Raw genomic sequence first — 26,651 nt, forward strand, 5'->3', positions numbered from 1 at the left:
TAGTTATTCAAAAAGAGACTTGTGGAGAAAAAAAAAAAAATCGGCGACCCTAGCTTTAAGCTAACTAGATACCAATATGTGCAAAACTTCTAAAATTAAAGAGGGCATTGGATTCAGGGGACACTACAATTCAAAGATCTAAGAAATTTGCTACTCATTTTGCCCCGACACCATTTTGTACATCTATAGGTTTTCATCGTTTCTTATCTGGCATTTTTGGGTTTAGGTGAATCTGACTGAATTTCTGCCGGTTTAGGGAATGTTTTCTACATGGTTTGAAAATAGGTGATTTCAATTATTGTATTTATCACATTCTACTCAGTCTACTGTTTGGGAAGTTTGGTTACACTAGTCCAGTAAATTATATGTGCAAGCAGCAGATTTCTTATAGTTATTTACCGTTGATCAGGAATCATTATCTGTACTATTTCATAATAGTAATTTAACCCAACAAACAATCAGGACCAAAATAAATGGACATGGGTGTAACAAAAGGTATTCAGAAAGTAATATACAACAAAGTAAAATTATATGTGGGATCTGACAATTGTTATAAACCATTGAAATACCAATGGGAAAGGTAAAAAAATGGTAAATGGGAAAACTGAAATAAAGCCTACCCAGAGACTTTTATGTAAACCTAGTTATTTTATGTTTGGTAGATATAAAGTTTTAAAAACTCACCTAAAGCACAAATAGCCATTAAAAGGACTAATAAAGCTTCTGATTATCAACATACTGGGGATATTCACGTTAACGTTCAAACTCCTGTAAGACCCAGCTTTCATTAAACCCACACTACATACAGTAGAGGATCACAAACAGCATAAACATGGGGGAGTTAAGTGTTTACCCAAATGCTGTTTGTTTTGATGGCCTTTTCTAACATGGCGGGTTAGGAAACTGATCAGTTTTAACACGTTTGACAGTAAAAAGCTACCCGATGAATGACAACAACCCCGCTGACAATTTTTGATGCCCATCACATGAGTGAAGGGGACAGGGGAAGAACTGAAATCTCTAGTCTTGGTTGAGCTGTCAAAATGTGTACCAGCTAATCACTCAGAGGAAATGAAAAAAATGTGCAGAAAAAGAAGAAGAAAAAAAGCCTACGACACACTTTTCAAAGTTTGACAACAAGAGGGATGGGAAAAGAGCAGAGAAGAGAAAACTCCCTCTGAACTCTTCCTTCCCTCATTTCCTTTTTCTTTGTGCCGCTGACAGATGTCATTTAAAATTGCAGAGATACTTTTTAATAGTTAAAGCAGGGGCAGGGGGAGAAAGGAGGGATGCTAGGAAGGGTGGATGAAATGGGTAGCAAAATGAGTTTGTGGTGGGTGGAAATCAAAATGGAGACAATGAGTGGAAAAGGATGCAAGGAGTTATGCTCTTTTGGTGAAAGGTGTGGCAGGGGGCTTTGAGGGTGGGTTACATAGGTGTTGAAGTCGCAGCGGCACCAACAGACATGGTGGCAGCGCGCTTGCAGGAGAAAACGGTTACTAAGCTTGGGCAATAATGAGCCCCTATGGATCAGTTGAAATAGTGGGGACGTATTGACATGCAATGCTTAAGCTAATACACCTAGACCATGGCTGCACTGCCTGTGTGTGCCTGGGAGCATGAGGCAGCCGGGGATACTGACAGAGCAGACGCACTCCCCGGGTTCTTCAAAGAGCTCAAGTGATTAGCATGTTATCATTACCATTCGAAACGTGATTTTCCTATTCCCTCTCGGCAAAGGTGACACGTCTCGGGGAGACGGCCGGCAGAATTGCTTCGATGGAAAGCTACTTCAAAGCTTTCTCCTCCTGAATTTCTCTCCCTCTCTGTGTCTTTTCTCTCCCTCGTTCTGTCTTCTTCTTTTTAGGGCCGGGGGGAAAGGAGGGTGAGTGCGGGTGGGTGCGTGAGGCAGGGGGGGGGGGGATGCTGCAGGGGTAGCGGTGGCGCTGGTGGTGGCGGGTTCATTGGAATAATACGTTCCGAGTTTGACAGTTAAAGAACCAAAATGAAGGGTGAGAGTTCAGCCACCAAGATTCCAGTAATGGCGCACTATGATGGTCCTAATAATGGAAGAATCCAGCAATACAGGTAGGATGACACCAAGGGAGATAAAGAAAAGGAAAGGATCAAATTAAAACTAAGCATCCTCCACCATATTTATAGCTGGTATTGAGAATCATATACTAAAGATTCAAATGTCACAAAACTAGGGCTCTTACACATTCTTAGAATTGCAAAAAAATATAAATTATAGATGGGCTATAAATATGCTAGCTCACTAATGGCCAGATAGAGAACAAGATGGATGAATAAAGAAACAAATGGATGGGTAGAGGATGGTCAGTAGATGGACGTATCAACAAAGAGAGGAAGATCAGATGTCAGCCTGATTGGATTGACAAATAGATGGATTGACAGGCAGATGGACAGAAGGTTGGACGAATGAGTGGATGGATGGATAGACAAACAAATCATAGATGGATGAATATAAAAATTGGATGGGTGGATAGGCCAGCTTTTAAACAATGGTATAAGCAAAGTCTGGAAACGCTAATGTTTGTAATGTAAACTATTTTACCATAGTCTATATTTATTGTCTTATTCTCATAGCTATTGCAATTTCCTTAGAATAAGGCATGGTTACTATTAACGCTTATTTGGGCTCAAGCATGTACTCGCAGCTTAAATCTGTCAAACATTCCTCTTAAAAACACAAAGATATGTTAAAATGATACTAAATTGTCTCAAGGAACCTTCAAGCAAAGTATTTCAATCCTGTATACGATAAACTATGTGCCTCTGTGAGAGCACAGGTGTAGCTCTCCGCTGCCGCCACTATTTCTGCCTATGTATGCCTTTTCATCTGACACCTACATTTTGAACAAAGATCTTCTTAGGAAGCACAAAAATGGTGTGTTTTTGTTGTTGTGCTTTTTTTGCGTCAAGAAACACTCCTCAGTTGTAAGTTATTAACAGGGAGCCCCAGAACAATGCAGCTGTAGCTCAAAAGAAATCTCTCCCCTCTTATTTCGTTCTCCTGCCTTTTTTCAATATCAAACACAGACGGTTACTATCACCATTTTCCAAAGTTCAGATGATTTCCTTATTATTTCAATAAGGGTGGGGGAGAGTCAAAGTGAATAATGATGACAGCTGTGATTCAGACTGACTGTGTGATCTTCTGTGCCGTTTGTTTGGGACTTGTAAGACGAGGAATTACAAGTGTCAAACAGCTGTGAATATGGGTGCTAAATATTTAAACATGTTTTTCAGCTGAAGGAAAAAGAAAGTGTGGTTTCTTTAAAAGCAAGGCTTAAGTGTGCATAAGCTTTGCCAGCCTTTGAATCAAATGTAGGAAGAGCGGGAGAATTAAAGACAGCAAACGGCACAGAAGGCAAAGAATCAAGTGTGATTACAAAGACTGGACAGTGCAACAAAGGGTAGACAAGTAGGGTAACTAGACATGTCTTATGACCCTCAGGCTAAAGAAAATATCGAAAAAAATAACAGAGCAGCTAGAAAAGGAAATAAAAGTACTGCTAAATAAAATCAAAACGCTTTATGCCATCGCATCTGGGTCAAGTTTCATCTCTAAATTATAGATAAGTGTGAAAAAGAGGAAGCTGAATTCCTGTGTTTGAACATGATTCCTCATGGATTAAAAAGGATGAGCTCCTCACCAAGAAATTCACACCATGACAAGGATCGTCCAAATACCTAAATAAGGGATCAGACGCATTTTCTTCAAGTCATTTCTCTTAGTATTTTTCATAACATAACACAAGGCTTCTACTCATGAATGTTCCTATAAACCATGTTACTACATTGTCGGATTGTTATTACCATTGCAGTGATATTAAATGTTTAATTATAGGAAAGTACAACCATAAAGAAGCCAAAAGGAACGCTGAGAAGTTAAAGATTTACAGGTTATCTAATCGTCGCTTAAAACACCAGCTTTTTTTTGTTTAGATTTTTGTTTTTGTCAGTTTCTAACTGATAGTTATAGTGCTTTTAATTGTTTATACTATGTCCATGATGACATGAATAATTTCCTGACGAGAGAGTATCTGTTGCATTTCCAGCTCTTGTCTAAGTGAAAACTTTGGTGAGAAAAATGTGCAATCTGCGCTGGACACCAAAACAACAACGGAGCCCTTTTTGGGTTTAGGTTTTAAGCTGGCACACACTGCGAAATAAAAAATAAATAAAAAATTGTATAGACCTTTAACAAGTCGAGCTGAGCAAGCATGATATTCAAAAATCTGGATAGTGACTTCTATCTCAATGGACGACAGAACACGCTGAAATAGCATCACTAAGGTCTGACAGATTTATCCGTACAAAAGTGAATCGACAAGGTGTAAACGCTCATATTTTTAGATTTGGAATCAGAAAAGGAGTAGAAGACAAAAACAAGATAACCAACGTCAGTTTCAAATAAAGTCACGAAGCATAATTACACAGGAAAACTTTGCTTGCTGGCTTAAATTTGTCGTCTCTGGTCAGTGCATCCTTCACACAGCGAGCAACAATGGCCACTGGTTCAAGCTAATGAACGGAGATTCTTACATAATGAACGAATTTCTCTAATATGGGTGATAATCACACAGTATAACCGCAGCTTAATGGGGTTTTCCACATCTGTTTTGAACTGATGATATATAAGAAAAAATAGACAAAAGATCATTTGTGCCAGACAGTGAACTTGTGAGGCCCCTCTTTGGCTCATCTAAAATATGTGCATTTTTCTGGGATTTATAAACATGGAAATGTATATGCGTCTACAGAAAAGAAGACTGAGGGGGCCGTCTTTGGTAAACCGGCTGGTAACGTGGAAATACATGACACAACCTATTTTATCTTCTCTACAACGGCTGCCTGTGTGTTTTAGAATTACTTTTAAGATTTAATGTTTTATATTTTTAAAACCTTTAAAAATCAAATGTCTTAACTCGTTGAACTTTTACATAAACACAGTACTCGTAGGACGTCGAGAACTGAAAATTAAATGCTTTTAGTCGTTCCAAGGACCCAACTGGTGGATAAAGGAGACCAAGCTTTTTCAGTGGCAGTAGTCCGTGGGCCAGAATCTGTAGGATGTCTCCTTAAGAAGTTTCATATGAACTGTCAGGGGGCAACTTTCTTGCACTTGGATAAGTTGCTACACATAGCAGTGATGTCAAAACACCAATGTTCCCACGTTTTCACTTGCACATTAATAAGATAAAGCAGATACAAAAAAAAAGCTAAACTGTTGCGCTCCGGTCCAAGAGGTCACGTGATCAGATCACTGTATTGTCAGCTGAGCGAGTTCAACGAGTTCATCATGGCTGCGCCAGTAAAGGGTTGTAAACATTTGTTTCCAGACGAAGAAAGCCCAATAATAGCATTTTCTGGCGCCAGTTGGCAAAGATCTTTATGGCAAGGAAAAAGAAATAGCTCAGACCATCCATCATTCATTTTCTAACAGGCTTATCCCTGAAGGGTTCGCGAGGGTTGCCGGTGCCGATCCCCAGCTGTCAATGAGCGAGAGGCGGGGTATAAACTGGACAGGTCGGCAGTCCATCGCAGGGCAGAAATAGTCCAGATTTTTGCCCAATTTATTGTGATATCACCAAGACCTGCTGCGCTAGGATAGCACAGGCGACAGGTGTCGTAGTGCCAAAACGACCTAATGTAGTGCCCTGAAATGTTAAGGAAAGCTCCACTGACATTGCATGATGAATATCTGATGGACAAATTAAGACCCAAGTGTGTCTCACTGACTGTTCATGTGGATGTGCTGCATTTTAACAGCATGGGCAAGTTCAACAGAGTCTGGTCAAGACTGCGGCTCAACAAGGATCATTACCCACTACTAACAGTTGAAAACAGGTAAGGGGAACATTCTGATATTACGGTTTGTTTACCTTGTTCACAACCTGAATAGACTGCCATGTTAAAAATACTGAAGCGGTTCAGAAGGGGTCTGAGTTAATTAACAGTATTCAGCCTTCGTCAAAAGTATAACATGAGAGGAGAAGTTAAGGCAAACGTCTCACTTTGCCTCTTGGACTTCACTCACAAAGAAAATAGCATTCAAGACTGGGGAAAATCCGGGTTTGGTACAGTAATCGCGGCACACTGCTCTCCTCGGAAAGATGGGAATTAAATTATTTCCTTCTAAAGTTAGATTTATTATAACAGGCAGAAGATGACCTTATTTGGACCAATTCATATCAATCAAAATTTGCAGCCTGCTACTCGCACTCGTACATAAGTTCATTAATGTCTGAACTGCTACTTTAAAACTTGCTTAATCTCCTAGTGTTTGTCTTCAAAAAGAGCCATCTCTAATAAAATCTTATCTTAACCTTTTTATATTCAAGGCAGAAGGAATAGGAAAACTGGCCCTTGGTAAACTTATTATATGCAGTTTGACATTTAAGCTGTTCATTCAGACAAGCAAACCAGTCCAATGAGCTGATTTTAATTTGCTGCAAGAAGGCAAAAGGAAACTTTAGCTGGAAAAGAGAAATTGTGATTTTCAGAGAAGCACTTACCTCTTCACGCAACTTTATCAACTGCATCATGAGAGCAAACACAGGGAAGCAGAAAGAAAGAGAGAGAACGTGAAAGACAGATAAAAAGAGAGACATGGCAGGAAGAGCATCACTTTTGATGTTTAAAATGCAGAACTAAGCTTGATGGTACATCTGTTTAAATGTTTAGGATTTGGAAAGAGCAAGACAAATACATTAAACGAATCTAAATACACCGTTCAGGCTGAATCCAGTGAACAAACAGAGATCAAGTCCTGCTACTGTCAGATTGAGCAAGGAAAAGCGACTGGATTGCTTAACTTAAAATATCAGCCACATTATAAACAAAACCACATCACAGAAGTTAATATAGAACTAGAAAAGATAAAGAAAGTTAAATATTGTTTCTAACAGTGTATTCAAATATTGTGGAAGTATTTAATTTTGCTGATTTTTCTGGGGGCGATAAAAGGGAATATTTGCCCCTTTGGAGTCAAGTTACAGAAATGTACTTGAGACTATGTATTACTGTTGATATATCCTTAATATTTAATGTTGTTTATCCAGTCTCAATATAGGTACAAGCCGTTCCAAACACCTATGGAAAGTTGTGTGACGCTATCATTCTACATAAGTAAACTGCTGATTATTGGAACAGCTACTGATGATGAAAATACATGTTTAGCTTAGCTATGCATTTTAGAGAATGGAGAGTAGCTGAATTAAAATCAAATAAATAAAAAAAGTAATTTTCCTTGAATCTTCTGACTCATTATCCAGGACTCTGGATAATGAGTCAGATCTTTAATGTTGGAATGTTATTGTACTGACCAGTAATTGTGCTTATTGCAACTAAAAATGTTGCTTATCTGGCATACTTTTTAAGGTGAACTGAAAGAGTGAAAAACAGGCTTATTTGGGGTATGCAAGAAATTTAGCTGTGAAACTGGAAGAAAAGCATTAAAACAATTAAAGTTTGCTGCACTAAGGAAGGCAAAGGTGAGAAATGGATTAAGTACTGGGGAAAAGTTTACATGCACTCATATTGAACAATAAAATCATATCAATAAGGGGTTTTCAATTATGCACTTGAATGGGAACTTTCTTGGGGTGAAACAACACAACTTTAGTGAATATACAAAAAAGAACTGAATCAACCATTTGATCTAATTTCTCACTTTCTTTTGAAATTCCTTTTTTTTATGATGTTCAAGAACAACTCTGGAACCACCCAAGAATCAGGGTAATGAAACTAGAAGACTTTGGAGCACTGGTGTCATTGTCCACAGTGAAGCCAGCTTGTCTGCCAAGAAAAGAAGTGCCTGCATCAAAATCCGCTCCCTCAAGCCAAAATTACATTTAAAAGGTGCCAACACTTACATATCCAAATGCCTTCAGGAAAAGGGGTTGCGTGGCTTTGTGGCCACAACAATTAGATTGGTTTGGCTGACTTAAGGTGAGACATTCAAACCTGAGAACACTACTAACTGTTGAGCATGGTGGTGGCACATCATGCTGAGGGACAAACTTGCTGCTAAAGGTACTTATTCATTGTTCAAAGAATTAGGACAACCTTGAAAGTAGTATTTAACAGTGTAGTGTCATAAACAGAGCAATGATACCCAGTAAAACATAGCTAACATTAAGCTTTAGGAATGGCCTGACTCTAGCCCTTATGGCAAAATTATGGTTCGCACCAGGAAACCAACCAATCTAAATTAGTTCTTCCAATTGTGATAATTAATTCAGATATTAAGCCAGAATTATTGCAGGACCTTGTTGAAGACAACAAAAGGTGATTTTATTTGCAAGTTAGTAAGGGACATTCATCCAAATAATAGTTGGAGTGTTTTCATATTGGTCTGTATGTAGAATTTTGACCATGTGTTGGGAATAAAAAACATAAATAAAATCAAACTTTTGTGACCAATGATAGTTCTTTAACATCACTGAAGTTGTTGTATAAAAATTTAAACAATTAACCAGTTAAAACATATCTTTAAAAGTCCAAAATCTATATGATGTTCATGCCAAATATGGTTGTATGTTACTGGCGCAGCACATAGTTTCCACATGCACTGAAATAAAAATCATATTGCAACAACTAACAGCAGAATCATTCCTCAGCTGTAACATTATTTGCCCTTGATTCCAATCTTTAATCTATTATGGAAAGTATTTATTCAACAAAAAAAAAAAAATACATAAACACACAATGATTTATACATTTTTTGCCCCAGATTAAAAGCTTTTGCTATTTTTTTAGGTTCAGGTTACTTTACTAAAACCCAATGGTAGATTTGCTTTACAGTGAAATAAGATAAAATAGATTTTTTTATTGAAAATTTAAATGCAGTGCATCTCTATTATTTTTCCGTTAACTAAATGAATACTGTCAATACACGTAATGTAGGAAGTTAACAAGTGTTAGTGCGTGCATGTTTTTTTTTTTTATCCAAACAGCTCTTACCCTTGAAAATGTTGGCAGAAACGAGACGTACTTTGGAGTGTCTTCTCTAAGTTGAGCAACAACTCCCCGCTAAGAATGCATTATTCAAGAGGCCAAAGTTTAAAACGACACTGTGGATGTGGTTATTTGGGGCTCGAACGAACCCATCAGATCCTGCGATCCCTCACCCCGGCGTTGCCATCAGTCAATGGATACCTAACAAAACTTGTTCTGGCTTATTTGTGCTGCCTGACTGATTGTAAGTCCCCCTGGAGGATTTGTTAAAACTATACCAGAGCTGTGGTTCGTGCTTCTTGCTGTTTTGCTCTATTTTTCCTTGGCATCCATTCTTTGGTATTGCCAAACGTGTTTGTGTTGCTAAAGAGATATACAGCAGTAAATACAGAATATTGTAACTGGTATAATTACCCCTGCATGAGCGCCTTTCCTTGTGTTTTTGTGATTCCAGCCAGCATTTAAAATTGCACTGCTGCAATTTTTCTGTTATGATAATCAGCAATTCTTTTTTTTTCAAACAAAAGATTTTTTTTTTTTTTTTTTTTTTTTATCCAATACGGAATTCGATACAAGTGGTAATCTGCTTCCTTTGTAGGCTGTAAAATCTGGTCCGTGCCGGCTCAAACCAGCACAATCTCTTGTGGCCAAGCCTTCTGCTGTGACTGAAATCGAAACTATTCCGTTTAGTGTTCGTGTGTGAAATATGTGTGTGCATTTGTTGCTTTGTGTGTATGTGCGTTGCATGCAGAGGAAACAGGGAGGGGGGGAAAAGTGCAATGGTAGCCTACCACATTATTAAAAAAAATGAGCGATAGTGCCAATTCAGTCTCTGTCCGCATACAGATAACGAATAAATGCCGAACTCTATTAAATCGTCCTTTAGCCATTATCGCAGAGCCAACACGCCATTTTTAGAACTTATGACGGTTGCCTATTTACTTAGCAATAAATCCTTGCCGTGTAACCAACAGATTTGTGACTGGTAATGATCTGCTCTGCCAAGGCTATATGAAATGATCCTGACCTCTTTCAGATCGTCAGGAATTAAATTGACCGACTTGCCCAGGCCCCCGCCATCTTTTCCCCTTTTTCCTATCGCTGCCGTCTCACATAGATAAAAAAAAAGGGGGAAAAAAAATCCCTCAAGTTCCGAGTACTCCACTCACAGCAAGACCAAAACAAGTGTTATCTCACCAACTTTTAAAATGAAAATGGACCAAATAGGGCTATAAATAACAACATGTATTTATTTTCGTTTTATTACAAACGACAGCCTTTTGCTGAAACTTGGTGTGTTTTAGACATATTTGGGATTTTTGTTGTTTAAGTTACACATCAAACAATTGTCACCATTTTTCAATTGGTATTTAGATATTTTTACAGTTAATTATCTTTATAATGCATGCTTAAAATCCATTTAGAATTTTGGAAAGACATTTATTTAAACTATTTCCTGCAAAGGATTTTTAATAGCATAAAATCTGTCATTCATATATATATATATATATTTATTTATTTATTTATTTATTTATTTATTTATTTATTTATTCTTTTTTCTTAATCCCTGGCAGAGTAAAATTAACACTGCATAGTTTCATTTATGATGCTAAAGATTTCATCTTTAATTATTGAATTTGATCATAATAAATTATAGATATACTGAATTATATAATATTAATTATAAAAGTATGAAATCAGAATTATTAATGTGAATTATGTATGTTTTGGGGTTTAAATGACAATATAGAGCTACCCATACTGTAAGGCAATGCATTATTCTTACAAAATGTGGCAAATTAATTAATTCATATATATATATATATATATATATATATATATATATATATATATATATAAAAATAAATAAATACACACACAAAAATTTATGTCTTTAAAATGGTACAAAATACCGAAAATGTTTATGTTAAACACTTTTTTTTAAATATATACATAATTTCTAAGTGTGTAAACAATATATATCATGTTACTTTCACAATCATTTAAATAAATTATAATTAAATAAACATTTAACCCTAAACAAAAATAATATTTTTTGTTTCTCTTTAACAAGATGATAGAGCTAGCCATGAGTTTGTAAAATGTATCCTTTATGACAGCAAATCTTCCTCAAAAATCAGCTTAAAATGTTTGAGTAAGTTTGAATCTTGCTAAATTGGATGGATATATATATATATATATATATATATATATATATATATATATATATATATATATATATATATATATTATATATATATATATATATCTATATATATATATATATATATATATATCTCTCTATATATATGTGTGTGTGTGTGTGTGTGTGTGTGTGTGTGTATGTGTGTATAAAATATAAAATGAGAACTTTGTTTAGCTTTTATCACTTCAACGTGCTTCCGTAAACCGCTGTGAGTCTAAACAAGAAGGTGAATTTGACTATTCCGCTGTCTTTTCTTTTGAGCTTGCAAATTTGCAAGTGCAGGGCTTTTATTTGCATAAGAACATGAGCGACTGCATGTTTGCCTTGAGACGCAGTAACCCATGCAGGCTGACAGCCGAGTCCAAAGAGAAAATATAATTAGTCAAAAGACGGCTGGTAATAGTTTGAGATTGGCTGAGTAGATGAGTGGCAGAAGCTGTGCTTGTCAGAAATAAGTAAATTTGTTAAAATGTTAAAATAGTTAAGATGCCTTAAAATACTAAATTTAATGTTTCCACAATTATTAAAAATATTTATTCAGAAAAAAATGGATTTTAGCTTTACAAAATATTCCACAGGTTAACCAGAGTCTTAGTTCATTATCAATGCTTTCTTTTTTATAAATGGCATCTAGCTGGTATGACTGAATGCTCCTTTGACCATTGCTGACAATAAAAAAAAGCTCAATTGCATTTAAATATATTTCTGTAAACTGATCAGAAAAATTATATTTAATAAACAAGAAAACATTTTTACAAAGTTGTTAAATAAATACAATATTTGGGGTCATCACAAATAGTTAGGATTGGCATTGCATTTCTTTAAAATACTAAAAGGATTTTTAAAATTGCTTTAGTGAAATTTGTGACAACTCAATATTTTGGTCAGTTTTATTAAACGCGTGCAAACATCTATATTTTTAAAGAAAAAAGAATAATAGGAACAAGTCAAATTAATCAATTTTGTATGTCCATTAGTGTGTACCTTCATCGTGAGAAACTCTTAAGAATCCAAGTCGGCGCCCAGCTGGAGAACAGCTGTTGGACGTTTGGGGATACTGGGGTTTTGGATTGAAATCTGTTCAATTATGTCTTTCTTTTTTTGAGACGTGCATGTGTTGGTCCCAATCTGGCTCTGGCCAGACGCTGGTCCCATGCCCCTGATCCTCCTCACTGGCCGGCCAGCTTTGCATTAAACAGTGTTCCTTCCACATGACTTGGTGACAATAGTGGCGGTTTCAGCTCTCGATGGCCCCTGTGAGAAGGAGGAGGTGTGTGTGTGTGTGTGTGAAGGGGGGGGGGGGGGGGGGGGACCTAATCACCCTGGGGGGCAGCCGAGCCACCCACACTGGCGTTGTTTCGCGCCCCCCTTTACCACCTGATTAGCACCTTACCTGGCTCTCCGAGGAGATGGCGTCATCCCCCAGGAGCTCATTGCGCACCTCATCACTGTAGGCGATACGTGACCTTTTCTGCAGCAGGAGGAGGATGAGGAAAAAAGGACAAAAAGAGAAGAAGAGGGGGAAGAAACAGAAGGGGAGCAAAAAAAAAAAAAAAAAAGAAGAGAAAACAAGAGGGGAAATATGGTTTAGTGATTTATAGTTGATGCAAAAAAAACAAAAAAAAAAACGTAACAGACATTCCTGAAGCACGAGAGCCCCCTAATGGAACTCGGTGACAAACAAGAGTCCTACGCACGCAGGTCGTGGATGTTTATGTGCAAGTAAGTACTTCGAATAATGACAACAAGCTCCGGCGTGTGTTCATAGCCGTGCCTCCATCTAGCCAGGGTGATCCATTACGCCCAGTGTTCTTAAAAAGAAGCTCCCCGCATCACCTTGCCCACTTAAACAAATACAAGTAGAGTAATAAAAAAAAAAAAGAAAGAAAACATCTCGTGTGCATGGAGAGGCTGTGGAGTAAGGGGACAGGGGAGAGGGCCATGAGGAAGTATCACTTGTCAGAGCTAAATCTTTTCTGGGGGGGGGGCTGTCACCGCTGTCATCTCAGTGCAGTGGCAGCCTCTGTGATAACACCAATGCTGTGACTTAGACAGGGAATAATTCATCACCCATTGGCGGCCCATCGGATTTAGGGTTGCCTCGCGCACGGACACACAAAGTCTAACCCGCTGTCTCTCTCTCTCTCTCTCTGTCTCTAGATAGGCTACAATGAAAAAGGAATGCCATGTCCCACAAAAAATAAATAAGTAACAGAAAAAAAAAGCACCCCCCCCCCCCAAAAAAAAAAAAAAAAAAAACACTCAGACACACATTTCATACAGACTTCAAGAGAATGCCACCTCCGATTGTGCTGGAGTTGGCTGCCATTGTACTACTTGTTTACAGACGCCCGACCCGTGGAAAAACAGCCTCTTGGCATGCCCTCTAAACTAAACACACACCAGCAGCAGACAGAGGAAGTGTTTACTGAGCCTCCTTCGCTACTCATCCAACCCCCCCCCCCCCCCCTCGCTGCCTTAACAGGGTTTTCTAGGTGAGCTGCGAGGAGGTGGGCACAAATCAAAGGCAAACACCAGCAGACGAATAAAAATATCGCTTTTCTTCCACACAAATTATTTATATTGTTTATTTTATTATTTATTTGCCTTGTAAATGACTCAAAATAAGTCTGTGCAGTTTATTTATATTCATGACTAAATAAAGAAATTCAGTACAGGATCACCCAATTACCTGGTGGGGGGACATTGTTTTCCTGAAAGGCTGTATTTTTTTTTTCTTCCCTTCCCCTACTTTCTAAAGCAGGAAAGTTTCAAGAAGCTATTGTATTAGGTACATCCACACTACCTTCCACAGGAGAAGCAACTTGAAAAAGACTATCCTTAAAAAAAAAAAAAAAGAGAGAGAGATGATATCAAGTTGCTTGATTGAAATAACTCGGAATCCCATCGCAATCGAGGAGACTGATTTCTTTCCTTATTTTAGTTTGTCTCTCCTCATAATCTGGAGCACTGAGTGGAAAGTCATGGCTGATGTGATTTGGCTGTTATTATCATGATGGCGAGGGCCACAGTTCTCAGGAGTAATTACTGAGTAGACAGAGGGGCCTGATTGACCCAGACCACAAAAACCCATTAGATAAAGAGAACACCCAAACAACACTCGACCACAGGGAGCAAAGCCAACCGCTGAACGCCTACTGTGGGAGAAAAAAAAAAAGAAAGATTGGCAGCAAACACAACACGGCCCACTGACCCCCCCGCCCCGCCCCTTGAAGAGCACACATAAGGACAGAATCACTGTCAAAATGTGCCATATAAGATATCTGATTCTTCCTTAAATTGAAAAAAAAAGGTTTTCAAGCACTTTAATTCTTAGCCATGGGACAGAGAAACCTATAATATTATGAGAGTGAGTTAGAGCTTTTACATCCTGCTGCTTCATAGATGAAATGAACCAAAATCATCTGCTTTATTTACAACCGTTTTTCCAGTAAATTATGGTGATTATATTTCACAAAACTCAGCCTTGTTTGTATTTGAATGGGATTTTATGTCACAGACCCACACTGAGTGGTGTGCAACTGTAAAGTGGGAGAAAAGGGATTTCTTTTCCATGAATCAAAAACTGAAAATGATGGCATGCACCTTTTTTCAGTCCTCTCTCTACTCCGATACACCTAAATAAAATCCAGCACAACCAAATGTCTTAAGATGCAGGCTTAATTACTAAATAGAGTCTGTGTGTCAGCAAGTTGCATATCTAGAAATTTAAAGGTTTTAAACAGCTACTGTTTGTAGTAATTAAAATAAAAAATAATTTTTTTTTTTCCCTTTTTTCCATTTTTTTCAGTTTGATGTGCCTTTCATGAGATGCAAGGGAATGGGTTTGAATGAAGGGAACACAATGGTGCAACTGCCCCACTTGTCGCTGAGCACTGCTGGTCAGCTAGCTGAAAAATAAAAACAGAAGAAAAAAAACAGGCTACTAAAAAGAAAAACTCAGCTGTTTGGAATATTTCCAGTCACAACCCCCCGCAGACAGTCAGTGTGCTAACTAAAAGAGCACCATCTATCACCGTTATTGATGCAGCTCAGTACCTGAGCAGACTAATCAACCAGCCAATATCAACTTGTTAGACTCTTGTTACTCTATAAAGTGAAAAACTTTAAATAAATAAATAAATTCTGTGCAACAGTCCCTGCAAAAACCACTATATTGTGTTTTTTTTTCTATTTATTAAAATCTCAGTCACAAATCAATGGTATAAATTACATTATGGTTTTTAAAGATTTTCATAAGGTTTATTGTTTTAGCAGTAGTGTGAAAATGTGTTTTCACATTAAAAATAAAGTTCTTAATAATAAACTTAAAACTATAGTGTTTTTACTAAAAGTTTCCATTCCATGTCTGCCTTTTTATAATATATTCCCTTTACAAGCACAACTGTTAGGGGTTTTATTTAGGTGAAAGGGGGTTGAATAAAAATCCCCAAAAATGTTGAAAACATCCTGACGGTTTCTTTCTACAGTTCAAATATATGGTTCTTTATAACGTTGACATTACTAAAATACATTAAAAATCTATTAGAGTTTGTGTGGAAACATTCAACAGATATGGATATGTTTGTAGGGCACAGTATATATAGACACATAATGTTTCCTTTTTGGTGCCGTGCAAGTCATTTTTTAAGCCCCACCTACTGGTAGAGATTAAATCAAGGGTCAATGTGTGACTGTTTGCAGTAAACTTAAAAAGAAATTAAAGATGCAAGTAGCAGCATAGAAAGAAAAAAAAAATAAGATTAAGGAAGCATGTACACTAGCACATCAGGCACAGGCGTACACCTTTTTGCCAGGAAAGGGGACAAAAACACACCCACACTTTCCATTTAAGTCAAGTTTCATCTTAAAGAGCTGCAGTGCAACTTAGGGGAAAAGACGACTTCTCCGGTAATTGAGACGAAGAAACCTGGGAGAAGCATTGATTTGAATGCTGAGGCTTGCATCGCCTTCAAACCATACGCGGGGTTTGTTGTTTTGTATTTCTAAATAGCTGTTTGTTGCAGATGAATGCATGAAGAGGCTTCTGCAATGAGAACAGAGCAGATAACAAAGGGAGCACGAAGAATGGAAAATGTCACGGAAATGAAAGCGCCGCCACCACTTCCCCCCCGTACCTACAGTATGCGCTCAGCTTTTTCGGATTCCCCCTCTGGAAAACAACAGATTCCTGAGCGATTGCTGCTTTGCCATTTGATGTAAAATATAAGCAGGTGCAATGCTGCTTCATGTGGCAACAATTTTGTTATTATCAGCTTGGCGTTGGATTAAATGACAAGGAGCTCAGTTTTGAGGTCAGGAATCAGATCCCTGCAAAGTAAAAGCCATCTCTGTATTTACAGTATGGGGAAGCAAAGTTCTGCATATTAGGAGAAAACCAACTAATCGCGATTTGCAATCTGAGAAAGAATAAGTGCTTTCAGAAGATACCTTATTGCTCTTACAAAGAAAAAACTAAGCTTTTTATAATCCTTTTGAAAGGTCTGTCTTTTATCACTTTTTTTAATCCAGGGTGAGAAACTGCTTCTATTCCCGGAAGCACACAAGAAAAGTACAAAGGTACATCTTAACTTTATGCAAAGTGGCCCGCCTTTATAAAAAAATAAATAAAAAAAATAAATTAAAAAAAAAAACCTCTACCCATCCTGTCAAATGCGGCGACGGAGGTGCCGGTGTCCTGTCAGAAAACACACGTTTACCTCTGTTGACATGATGGCTGACACAAAAAGAAAAGAAAAGCAATCTTATATGCCCGTCAAGATGCAATTACATATGCACAAGGAACAATTTATATCAGATATGCTAATCAGTTCTGCATAATCCTCTAAGAAGAGAAGGATCTTAATCTAATTATAACAAATACATGGATATTTTCTTTCTGCAAAATTCCTTTATAGTCTATTGGCTTATACATTGTGATGATTATTTTAATGGGAAGGTTTGTGAAGTTACTCTATAAACAAAAGGAAAGGATACATTTTAAAAAGATGTTTTTAATTACAAAATAAGAATCTTTTGATTTCAATCTGAAGCAGGTGGCAAGCAATACCTTTGTGATGCGAAAAAAAAAAAAAAAAACGGCTAAAAGAAACCCAACAATTAAAATAAAAAGACGATAACTTAATTCAGTGACCTCTAAATCTCCTCCTTGCTTCCTGCCTTGTGCGACGAGTGACACAAGGACAAGTCGAATAATTGTGGTGCCTAGAAAGCGGGAATAAAAAATGTAAACAGTTCATTAGATGGGAAATAAAAGGCGTAAAAATACCCAGGGGCAGAGTGTAATGAGGGGCCCTGAAGTTCCTCCGCAGACGCTTATTTCCTCTACTTTCCCAAGATTTTCCTTTTCACCCTGCACACACGGCTGGTGGCATAGCATGAAGAATAATTAACTATATTCAATTTATAGTGCTGTGTTCTGTAACAGGCTTTCTCTGCAGTAGGAGAGCGACTGGGTGACTTGGATTTAATAACTCTCATGTTCGGCTCCATGTAATTCCAAACTGCCATTCGGCCTTGTATTTTATTTTTGCTCGGTACCGTTCTCTGTAAGAAATTGCAAACAGATCAAAAGCGAAATGTTAAACAAACTTCAAGTGAGGAAAAAAAAACGCAAACGCACGCCAAAGAATGTCACATGCTTTACTGTCATACAACTTTGCAAATTAAATGTCTAAAACTTTGGAGGATGTCTGCAAAGAAACCAGATGAGAAAAATGTCTACTTGTGTGCCTAACTGAAAGGTTATCTATATTACTTCTCGTCCTCCCCAGCTGTGATTTTCCCAGCTTATGTGTGGATCGGTGCCAGCGGGTCCCACTCTAGTTTCCCCACATGTGGGGCCAGAGGTTGACTGACGCGGCGTGGCGTTTAAAGGAAGCAGAGACCTTTAAGCAGGCGCAAGTATCACAACAGCATCTTAAATAATGCATCTCTGCTTGGCGGGGGCTTAATACGCGCACACGCACAGCCGGCACAAAGGAAAACACGCACACTCCCAACAAAGCAGAAAATAATATAAAAAGAAAAAAAAAATGGAATCTGTTGTGTTGCGTTTTCAGCTCCTGTTTAATACAAACACATTTTGAGAGGTTGTTCAATTAAGTGTTCTTTCTGAAAGCATTTGATATATTAAGAGACAAAGAGAAGCAGCTACAACTGGGACTGTCACAGGAGGGTGTCATTTGAGCCTTTGCTTTACTGTGGTCTTTGGTGCCGCCGAATCCTTCAATTATGTCTGCTGTGCGCTGTGTGCGAGTCCACGCATGCACACTGGGGCGACCGTTTGGATAACCGAGACTTCTATGAGACCTTTGCATCCTGAAGGAACCCTCCTTTAAAGAACGTATCCGTGCGACATATGTGAGCGGTATACCCCGCGCGCGTGTGTTCTCTCCCCTAAAAGGAGAAGGCAGCAGTTGCAGAGAAGCCGGAGCCTCAGATAACAGCATGGGGCCTCTCATTAGCTCGCAGGTTGGTGCTCTGGTGGCTTTTGTACACAGCACATTGTGTTTTACTTCCACGAGGAGGCTTCAAGAGGTGAATGTCGAAAACATTGATAAAGGCAAAAGATCAGAAATTACAATGCAATAAATCAAACTGAGCAATGTGAACGGGTAACTCTGCATCGGCCGACTCGGGCCAGTCTGACATTCCCACGGTGTAACTGCAAAAATGAATACCCCAGTAAAAACACACACAAAAATTTATGAATCTTACATTCTATCAGATTGCTTTAATCAAATAACAGAAAAGATAACAGAAATAAAATGGTCTCTACTGATAGAGAAATATTTTGTTATAGTTCTAATGTTTATAATAATTCTGTATTGTCATTTCTCTTTCATGACATAATCAACACAACAGATTTATTAGCAGTATTCATATAGTAATTGCATGTTCTATTAACCCTTTTGGCAACTCTGCATTCCCAGATTAACACCGCCAGGTTATCAGCCACTTAAACATTCTGCCTGTAGTTTTAAAGCAGAGTTACCTCAATAACACTGACTGGTGGCGTTCGTTAAGTTTACTGCAACCATACCTGTCTGAGTTTTTTGCAAAAAAAAAATATTTCCCAACAGTAAATTTTTCTATTATATTTTCAACCCGCTGACCAGCAGTGTGCAGCTCTACTATGTGTTACACGCTACAGGAGAAGAGGACAAAACTGCAAGCTGTCCAGTACTTTCTGTAGCGGGTCATTAAAAAGACTAAACTGTACAGATGGTAATAAGGAAAAATTAAAGCACATTTACAGCTAAAAATGCTTTAATATATTGCTAGAAAGCCCCTCATCAAAGAAGAGTTTTAAACTCGCAATTAGTTATCTTAACCTGTGCAAAAATTATTTTGGTAACAGTTACCTTGTGATCAACCATAAACTTTAACTTGTTATATTTGTAAACCCCAACTGCTTTTAGCAATATTGGATTTTCTTTCACTGTTGGGTTTAATGCTGTGATAACTTTTCGAAAAATTATGGAACAGTATAACTTTGGACTGTTTAACAGTAAAGCTGCACTACAGTAAAACTATTGTGTTAAAGTACCTGTTTAGATTCATTACTTTGTTTTAAGAGCAATATTCTTTATGTGCTTTCAACTGTATGCAGTGATGAAATAAAAGCCAAAACAATTGATTAATCCGTTTTAAAACTTTATCACTTTTATTATCATCAGAATACAACAAAAATATTGTGAAGAAAACGTAAACATATTTCAACTATCCAATGTTTTGACTTCATTTTATATATTCTACCATTTGGTGAAATGCTAGTCTTTTCTGTTAGTAAACTATCCCAACACAAAATCTACTTCTATCTCTCAGACATGCATTAAATGTTCTTTGATCTTTGGTTTTGTGACAAATCTAATTCTAATTAAATATCTCATTAGGGGTTCCTCAAGGCTTCGCTCTCGGGGCACTTTTTGTCTATATGCAACCCAATCTCAGATTATATATTATTATGGCATCTCTTGCCATAATGTACAGTGATGATAGAACTACAACAGCAGCCCATTACAGTCACTGAGTAGCTGACTCATTATTGGATGGGCTAGATTGTCCTCCAGCTTTATTCAAAAAAGACAGAAAGGTTATAGAGCAGCATTCAGTTAGACTAAATGAGGCTAAAGACTGTAAGAAACTCAAAAATGTCTATTACCAAATCAGTCTTCTACCATTGAATGAACAGCATTCCCAGAATAAAAGTTTTCTGTCAAAAGAGAACACAGAAAAATATAAGCATGCTTTTATTTTTGGTAGATTTGATATTTCTAACCGTCTTTACATTTGCTACTATTCTACCTTGTGTACAATTCAAAACAGTTAATTCAAACATGTCTTTTTCCTGTAACTGGGTTGTAAATTAAATGTTTTTTTGGTAAACATTTTACCATTTTCATTCTATACATATAAAAAAAAAAACACTCAGATATATAGTCTGTCTAAACTGACCCATAAGAATACAGGATTCTAACTCTGGGGGTGTTTTTGCCAGTAAAATAATGTACTTTACTGATGGAGGCCTTCCGTTCTCATACAACTGTGATACTAGTGGCGTATTTCCTTGTCAAAGTCATTTCTGCTGCAAAGTATGGCTGAAATCAGTCAATAAGCTCAAAAACTGTTACCATAAAGCATGAGGCCAGGAGAGTGAGTGAAGAGTACAGTGAGAGGTTTGTAAGGAGACACCAAACAAAAGAGCAAATTCTAGCAGAACTTTGATGGAGAAGACCCTGCATACTTCATGAGGGCTGATGGTCATTTCTTTAAGGCACAAAAGTGTGATTAAACCCAATTTTAAAACACAAATGTGCTTTTAATGAAAAATCAAAGCCCCCTCATTTTCCCTCCCAGACTCCCATCTTTCCATCACTTCTTTTAGTGTCCTCCCTCGAACCTGTCGGGTTTCTCTCTTATCAAGAACATAGTTGTGCGGGACGGGACAGAAAGAACGTATAAAAAAAAAAAAAAGGTGGAAAAAATAAAGAGAGAGCGAAGGTTCTAAAGATGAGGGACCAGGGTGCTGGTGTTGCAAAACAGAGACAGACAGCATTGGTTGGAGGAGTAAATCAATAGAGTAGAGCCGTCGGGGAGGTGGGTAGCCAGGGCAAGAAAAGAGGAGAGGAGAGGAGAACCAGCGCAGGGGCCCGGGCTCCGATCACAACGCTGGCTTCTGGCGTGCAGTGGGGAATAAAGCCGGCCTCCCCGGGTCAGCACCAGAGAAAAAGGTGAGATTAGAGGAAAAGTGGAGGAGGTATTTTCACAGGAGGGGTGGGAGAGGCGGGTACTGGAGGATGACAAGGAGGGAAAAAGAGAGCGTGTGCATGAATGTGTTTGTGTGCTTGCTGGATACCTGGCAAGCCAGGGACCAACCGGCCCATTAGCCTGTGGGCACCTACATATGGTTCACTGATCCCTTTGCTGAGAAGAAGAACTCACCTATCAGTCTTCCCATCTTTTTTAAAGATATCTTCACTTTTAACCCTTCCTCTGCTTTAGAAAGAAGCTCAGTCCTGACCTCGATTTATGATTCATTTTTGTTTGATGTCTATTCTTGGACTGTTATCTAAAATTGAAAAATGTAATAAAAAAAAAAGAAAGTAGACACAAAGGGATAGGAGTCGGGCCTGCTGAGCGTGTGCACATGCGCATCCATCAGTGGACACACACAGAAGACCATCCCCTTTAGTGCTCTGCCTTTCATTGTAATGTGTCCATTGTTGGCGCTGAATTGCCTTTCATTAGCATAAGAATACAGCAGCACACATAGAGACTTAGCCAGATCATTATCTCTATATATTTATGTATACTTTGTCATTTCACTACGCAGAACACATTGAAATGCTGATGAGGCCAGTTAGGCCCCTTTTCCAAGCCTTTCCAACATGTGCCCTCCTGAACTTCCCAATGCACTTCACAGTTTCCTGGGGGGGCTGCAGGTTCTACGCTGGAATGCGGCAGCAGTTCGGAAATTAAGAGAAGCGGCCAACTCCTACGGTGGAGGAACAATAACTTAAAATTGTCAAATTAAAAGGAGAAACGTTTGAAATAAAAATATGGGAAATTAAAAAAATATGGGAAATTAAAAAAACTCAAATGTATAATAATCTGAGTACATAAAAGGACAAATGGAGAGTTATTTACAAAGGTATTGGACCAATTGGTTGTATCAAAGTATACCAAAGTTACAAAAAGTTATGGCTTGAATACCGCCTAATCTATCCTATAAATCTTTAATGCAATTTTAAATATTTTTAATAAAAGGGCATGGAACCAGTGGGAGCTCCATAAAGTAACACAGTGCTGCCCCTACCCTACCTGTTGCTCTGCACTGCTGCTCAGCTGGCCAAAAAAAATGGGTATTTCCCTTTCTTTTTAATTTTACACTCCTGATACTCCAGTCAGTCTACCTATATGGGGGTATGGAACAGTAACTGTTATCAAGGTATACAGAGGTTTATAAAGTTATGGTTTTAAAACTTTCCAAAACACTATCTGTGTGGTTTTGGTGCGTGTCAGAGTGAGTTTCATATAGTAACATAGACCAGGACCCCATCCATAACTTTCCGTGTGCACTGGGGACCAGATAATTGAAGGCTACGTCACTTTTCCCTCAAGTTAACTGATTGGAAATATTCCTGATAGCCAAAAACAAGAATCACATTCCATGTCTCTTAATAATTGTTTTCAAATTGCTGTTGCCAAGCTGCAAGGTCTGTGTCTGTAAAGCAGCAGACTTCAGGCTGGCGATCCAAGCTAATAAGGAATGATCTGCGGTGTGTAGCTAGCCGTGTGGTGTTACATTTCACTGCTAGCCAGGGTAGCTAACAGTGTGGCGTTACATCACAACGCCACACTGCTAACTACACTGGCTGAAGTGGTTAGCTGTAGCACACGCTGTAACAACAGCAGTTTTTAATTTGCTGAAATAACATTATTCTCTCTGTCGTTTGGCAAATAAACTACCAAGTAAGCCTAATTTGTTTTCTATTAATGATTGCATTGAAACCGAGAAAATCTTTAAATACGTTTTTAGTTTTCTTTTGTTAACACTAAAGCTGTTAATTTTACTAACAGTAAAAAATAGAATCTAGTCTCTTTTGACACTCATATGTTCACAAAAACAAGTCTTTTTTTAGATCCTGTCCTTTTCCATCTCCCTTTTTGTCTAGTTCCCTCCATTTCCACCTAGCTCCAACCACCACCTATAGATACATTTACGCTCACCTGCCACTAAGTACCCACAATGCACTGTTATGTGACGTTCGGGGGCATTCCCCCGTAACCGGCTAATATCAGCTTGTTGTAATTGTGTTTCCTTATAAAAAGAGCAGAATGATAAGAAGGTAAGATAGTTATCAGTCAATATTGAACATATTAGGTGGGTAGTTAGTATTTTTATCCCCTTTAGTTTCTGTATAAAAATCTAATTATCACTAAATAAAACAGCCAAAATTTTAACTGTAACAATCACTGTAACATCAACTGAACAACATCCAGGAGAAAAAAAAAAAAGAACTGTTGCTTTTCGATTTTTAAAAAAGCAATTAGATCATTTTATTCAAATTTGTTTTACATTTCTGTGCAAGTACCATGAAATAATGCTATTTTCATTCAAGGTTATCATACTCTGAGTATCTCATACCGACCCATGCCTAGCTTAAATCCATTTATGTAATAAGCTATTAAATTTCCCCTCTTGCTTTATGTGCATTCGGAAATATACAGACAAAAGTGCAGGAAAAAAAAACGAGAACAAACAAGAGAGGAACAAAACTAAACACTTTAGTCTCACTGCAGGACTAAGCCGATGCTCTAATGCCGGCCAACCTCTGGGATAATTGAAAAAAAAGAAAAAAGAAAGCACTTAATTCATCTTCCACAATGTAATTCTGATCAAGGCCGCAGCTAGATTCCACTGCAGGCTTCAAAAACACCCGAGAAAAAGGCAAAACTGTTGGTTCCCACTTTCTTTCTGGCATGCTCCCTCATTAGAAACACTTAGGATGAGAGGAGGAAACTTAAGTTTGATTGTGTGTGTGTGTGTGTGTGTGAGTGTGAGTGTGTGAGTGTGTGTCAGGGTTGTGAGCAGGGATTAAAACGTGTAAACATGGAACTAACTATTAAGCAACACCAGTAAACACAGGATATAAAAAAAAAATAAAAAAAAAATGTTCCTCATCTATTCGCCGTCTCTCCTTCTCTGAGGCTTACTTATTAAAAATCAAATGCCACTGCCTAAAATACAGATGGAAAACACAGAGCCAATGATTCATAATATATTTCATAAATACTTCATGAATCCCCCTCACCATGCTCAAGCCAGTCTGGCAAAAAAAGAAAGAAAAAAAAGAAAACATTGTCACCTATTCTAGTACCTGCTTGTCAGCACATCACTGGGGAGTGGGTGTCACATGTCACTTCTGGTTTACACTAGTGCATCGGATGGGCTCGCTGCATAAAAATGGGGAGTAGGACAGAGATAAGAACAGAAAGAAAGAGTGAAGGGGAGGTGGAAAGAAGTGAGGGAGGAGGGGGTGTTATCATATCATCGCCCCATGTCTTTATATCCCCCCCTTATTATCTTTAGCCCCCCGCTCTCACCAGTCACTCAATCACACAAGCCCCGAGGACAGTGAGGGGGACCTGGGAGGGCCTTCACTTCTCGGTTAAGACTGAGCCAGACAAGCGTCTGAAAGCTATACTGATCGCTGTCACTGTGTGTAGAAGTGCGGTGACTTTGGAGGGGCCAGCAGAGATAAGCGGGAAAAGGAAACGATCGGCTGGTCGGATAACGGCCGAATATGCACACTGACAAACAAATCCGGCGCTTCGGGCAAAATGCAGATCTCCCCCTCCTTACAGACAAAAGTTACCATAAAGGAGATGGAAAGGAGGAAGGGGTGGAGGGGATCTTACTACAAATGTGACGCTATGTGAATCCTGTGAGCCGACCCTGAACAAAAAAAAAAAAAAAAAAACAAGACATTCGCAGTGCTCTGTTATACTAATTTATCAACTATTGTAAAAAGGCTCGGCACATGGTTACAATTTTGGAGTCACATTTTCTGTAACTTTTATTTCACATCTAATAGGATAAGAATTTTTTTCTGTGTAATTTTGCTAAAGCATGTGCAATTTTTCACGACATTAATACATAAGTATTACATTAATTACTCTGTATCAAATCTTGATTTGAATTGTATTATAAACAGCAGGAGCAAACATGCCCTGGTTATTCGAATGAAGGCAGTTGCTTGGACTGTCACGCTCTCAAAGTCATTAACGGTCATTAAAAAGGAAACGGTTTTAGTAGAGGGTGTATTTGTTTAGGTTGCAAGTAAGCAGAGAATAGCAACAAGATAATTCACGTAGTCATAACTTGCAAAATAGGTCACTATTAGATTTGTTTTCTGGTGTTCCTAAAAAGAACGCAGAGTCCAAAATTGAGCAACAGAAAAGCTGACAAAGACCAGGCAGTGAGCTCATATTACTGCAGTTTTAAGTTGTATTGGTTGCCAATACTTTTACCATTGATCATAAGGTGCTTTTACTGACTTTTAAAGTCATCGATGGTCGTGGTCTCGCTGGTTTAACCGATCTGGCTTAATAAGCAAGAGCTCTTCAGGTTTTCTGATTACACAGAGTAAGACCAAACACTCATGGTGACGTTTCATTTTCTCCATTGGCCTTTGCCTGGAGACAGAGGAGGACGTTGAGGTTTTTGAAAGCCGACTTAAAACTGTAGCTTTTTATTTTTCAGTTAGCAAGCATTTTGTATTATTTATTTCTGATTTAATTTTAATCTTAAGTTAATTTACCTATAGTTGTATTGCAGTTTTTGCTTGACCTATTTATTTTCAATAATCACACGTGGCGATGATTTGACTTATTTTGTTTTAATGCCATAATCAAAGACGTTTTCAGCCAGTTGTTTGAATGTAGTATGTATTTTAGCACAATTCTGTGTTCTGTTTATGAATCTTTTTTTAATGTTTTGCAAGCACTCTGCTGTCTCCACCTCATCAACACAACTGCCTTTCCTCAGCTACTTTAAACCAATGTCTCCTCTGTACTGAACATTGCTGGGTAATTGGGAGTATTTTCCCCATGCTTACTTGTATTAAGCTCATTATTAGTTAGTTTTTGTATGATACTACTGTTTAATCTCATGTGAAGCCCTTCGGGTCCTCCCTCATTGCGTTTAAAAATGGCTGAAAATATAAAGACTGACTGAATGATAGGGATGCACCGATTAATATGCCAAAGATTGCAACAAGAAAAAAAAATGCTGCTTGATTGGCTCAGATTAGTGATCCATAACCTAAAAACGTTAAATTAACAACGTGCACCATTTTCAGACAACAAATGCATTAGCAAACAGCATTTCTTTTTGATGCTCTGGTTTTGAGTTGAGCAAAAATCCCAT

The 26,651-nt window shown here is 38.0% G+C and overlaps 1 protein-coding gene across 4 annotated transcripts in view; it reads right to left on the bottom strand.

The window, feature by feature from the left end:
* vti1a (vesicle transport through interaction with t-SNAREs 1A) overlaps nucleotides 1-26,651 on the bottom strand; it is a 164,845-nt gene that overhangs the window by 119,562 nt on the left and 18,632 nt on the right. For 2 of the 4 annotated variants that reach the window (XM_012882350.3, XM_012882355.3), the window contains exons 4-5: nucleotides 12,588-12,665; nucleotides 6,546-6,566 (exon numbers count right to left, since the gene is read on the bottom strand). In XM_012882350.3, coding sequence (XP_012737804.2) covers nucleotides 6,546-6,566; nucleotides 12,588-12,665 — 99 coding nt within the window. The remainder of the gene's footprint in view (nucleotides 1-6,545; nucleotides 6,567-12,587; nucleotides 12,666-26,651) is intronic. The other 2 variants (XM_012882354.3, XM_021308521.2) reach the window with 1 other exon arrangement.

Source organism: Fundulus heteroclitus, chromosome 10, assembly GCF_011125445.2.
Source record: "Fundulus heteroclitus isolate FHET01 chromosome 10, MU-UCD_Fhet_4.1, whole genome shotgun sequence".
NCBI classification, from domain to species: domain Eukaryota; kingdom Metazoa; phylum Chordata; class Actinopteri; order Cyprinodontiformes; family Fundulidae; genus Fundulus; species Fundulus heteroclitus.